Source organism: Populus euphratica, unplaced genomic scaffold (assembly GCF_000495115.2).
Source record: "Populus euphratica unplaced genomic scaffold, PopEup_1.0 scaffold3.1, whole genome shotgun sequence".
NCBI lineage: Eukaryota > Viridiplantae > Streptophyta > Magnoliopsida > Malpighiales > Salicaceae > Populus > Populus euphratica.
Window position 1 is genome coordinate 4,228,591 of NW_011499847.1, and position 1,993 is coordinate 4,230,583.

General features: G+C 33.7%; 1 protein-coding gene across 1 annotated transcript; it reads left to right on the top strand.

The window, feature by feature from the left end:
- Positions 1 to 429: 429 nt before the first annotated feature.
- On the top strand, positions 430 to 1,700 carry LOC105111324 (UDP-glycosyltransferase 84B1-like). The gene has a single exon (XM_011006643.1). It carries the CDS (start codon positions 450 to 452, stop codon positions 1,698 to 1,700), a length of 1,251 nt encoding a protein of 416 aa, XP_011004945.1. The 5' UTR covers positions 430 to 449.
- The last annotated feature ends 293 nt before the right edge of the window (positions 1,701 to 1,993 follow it).

Below are 1,993 nucleotides of genomic sequence, written 5' to 3' on the forward strand. Positions count from 1 at the left end.
CTTTTGAGTTTGTTTGAAAGTGTAGTCGTGATTACTTTTTAAATAATTTTTCGTGTCAAAATATAAGTCAATAATTTTTTTATTTTTTAAAAATTATTTTTAACATCAGCATATTAATATTAAAATAAAATAATTTAAAAATATTAAAAAGATATTAATTTAAAATAAATAAAAAATTTTAAATTTTAAATTTTTAAAAAATATTTTTAAAATATAAAAACAATCCGGCCTTTCGTGACAATGATTAATATTTTTATTTATTTATTTTTAATTTCTTTTGGAGATTTGATCCACGATTAACACTTTGACTTGAGTTTTGTCGTTCTCACCTTCCTAACTGGATACCAATAATGCCATGCATCGTTGCCTGCGTCTGTACTTTGCTGAGCTGTCCTTCGTGATTTTTCCATATACAGTGATTTGTCGATCGCTGTGTGAATTGTGAAGTCATGGAAATCTTGAAGGAAAACATAAAAGAAGAAATTCATGTGCTCATGGTGGAATTCCCATCTCAGGGTCACTTAAACCCCATGCTTAGACTAGGAGAACGCTTAGTCAAAAAAGGTCTCCATGTCACACTGGCCACCACTGAATTCACCCGTCACCGCATGCTCAAATCTTCCACCATCAACCCCACCTTCTCCACCATCTCAATCTCTGGAGTCCAAGTTCGCTTCTTCTCTGATGGTCAAAGCCTATACTACGACCGCAAGGTTAATTACGAATCGTACATGAAGAGTTTAGCCAAATTTGGAACCATCAATCTCTCAAACCATATAAAGGAGCATTTCCCCAGTACTGGTCACAAAAAGCTCTCTTGCATCATCAACAATCCATTTATTACCTGGGTAGCTGATGTTGCCATCAATCATGGAATTCCCCGTGCCATGGTTTGGATACATCCATGTTCACTTTATGCCATTTATTATTGCTTTTACAATAAACTAAACTCATTTCCTACTTTAACAGATCCTGAAATGAGTGTTGAGTTGCCAGGCTTGCCACTGTTACATACAGAAGATTTACCATCTTTTGTTCATCCTTCAATTTCATATGGTATCTTTCCTAAATTGTTCTCAGATATGTTCCGATACATTAAGAAGTATAAATGGGTTCTCGGGAACTCATTCTTTGGGCTTAAGAAAGATGCTATTGAGTCCATAGCTGATCTCTGCCCTATTAGTCCCGTTGGTCCTCTAGTTCCTTCATCACTTCTTGGTGAAGATGAGGATCACGATACGGGTGTCGAGATGTGGAAAGCAGAAGATACCTGCATAGAATGGTTAAACAAGGAAGCCTCTTCTTCAGTTATATACGTATCCTTTCGAAGCGTTGTTGTCTTATCAGCAAAACAAATGGAGTGCATTGCAAAAGCCCTGAAGAACCGTAACAGTCCATTTATTTGGGTGGTTAAGCAACCAGACTTACCAGAACCTGATGGTGCAGGACAATTGCCGTTAGGATTCTTGAAGGAGACCAAAGACCAAGGGGTGGTTGTATCATGGTCTCAACAAACCAAAGTTTTAGCCCACCCAGCCATTGCGTGTTTTATAACTCGGTGTGGATGGAATTCGATGTTAGAAACAATTGCTGCGGGCATGCCGGTGATTGCATACCCCCATTGTACAGACCAGCCAATAAATGCAAAACTTATTGGTAGTGTTTTTTGCATTGGTTTAAGGGTATGTTTGGAATTGTAGTAATTATTGTGATTATAATTTAAAAAAAGTTGTTTCATGAAAAATATTTTTGGTTGAGATTGATTTGTTATTTATATATGTTTGATTAACATTGTGGTTGAAATTGAGATTGAATAAAAAATAATTCATATATTTGGTTAATAATGCTTTTAAAATTGAGGTTATAAAATAATTTTAAAAAATATATATTAATATATATAATTTTTAATTTAAATATTGTAAATTTAACTATTATTATTATATCATGAAATAAATAATACTTTATATAAAATATTTTTCATTGTTGTATTAAA

Excerpts from the sequence above, each read along its gene's own strand:
- LOC105111324 (XM_011006643.1), top strand. The coding sequence starts at position 450 with ATGGAAATCTTGAAGGAAAACATAAAAGAAGAAATTCATGTGCTCATG.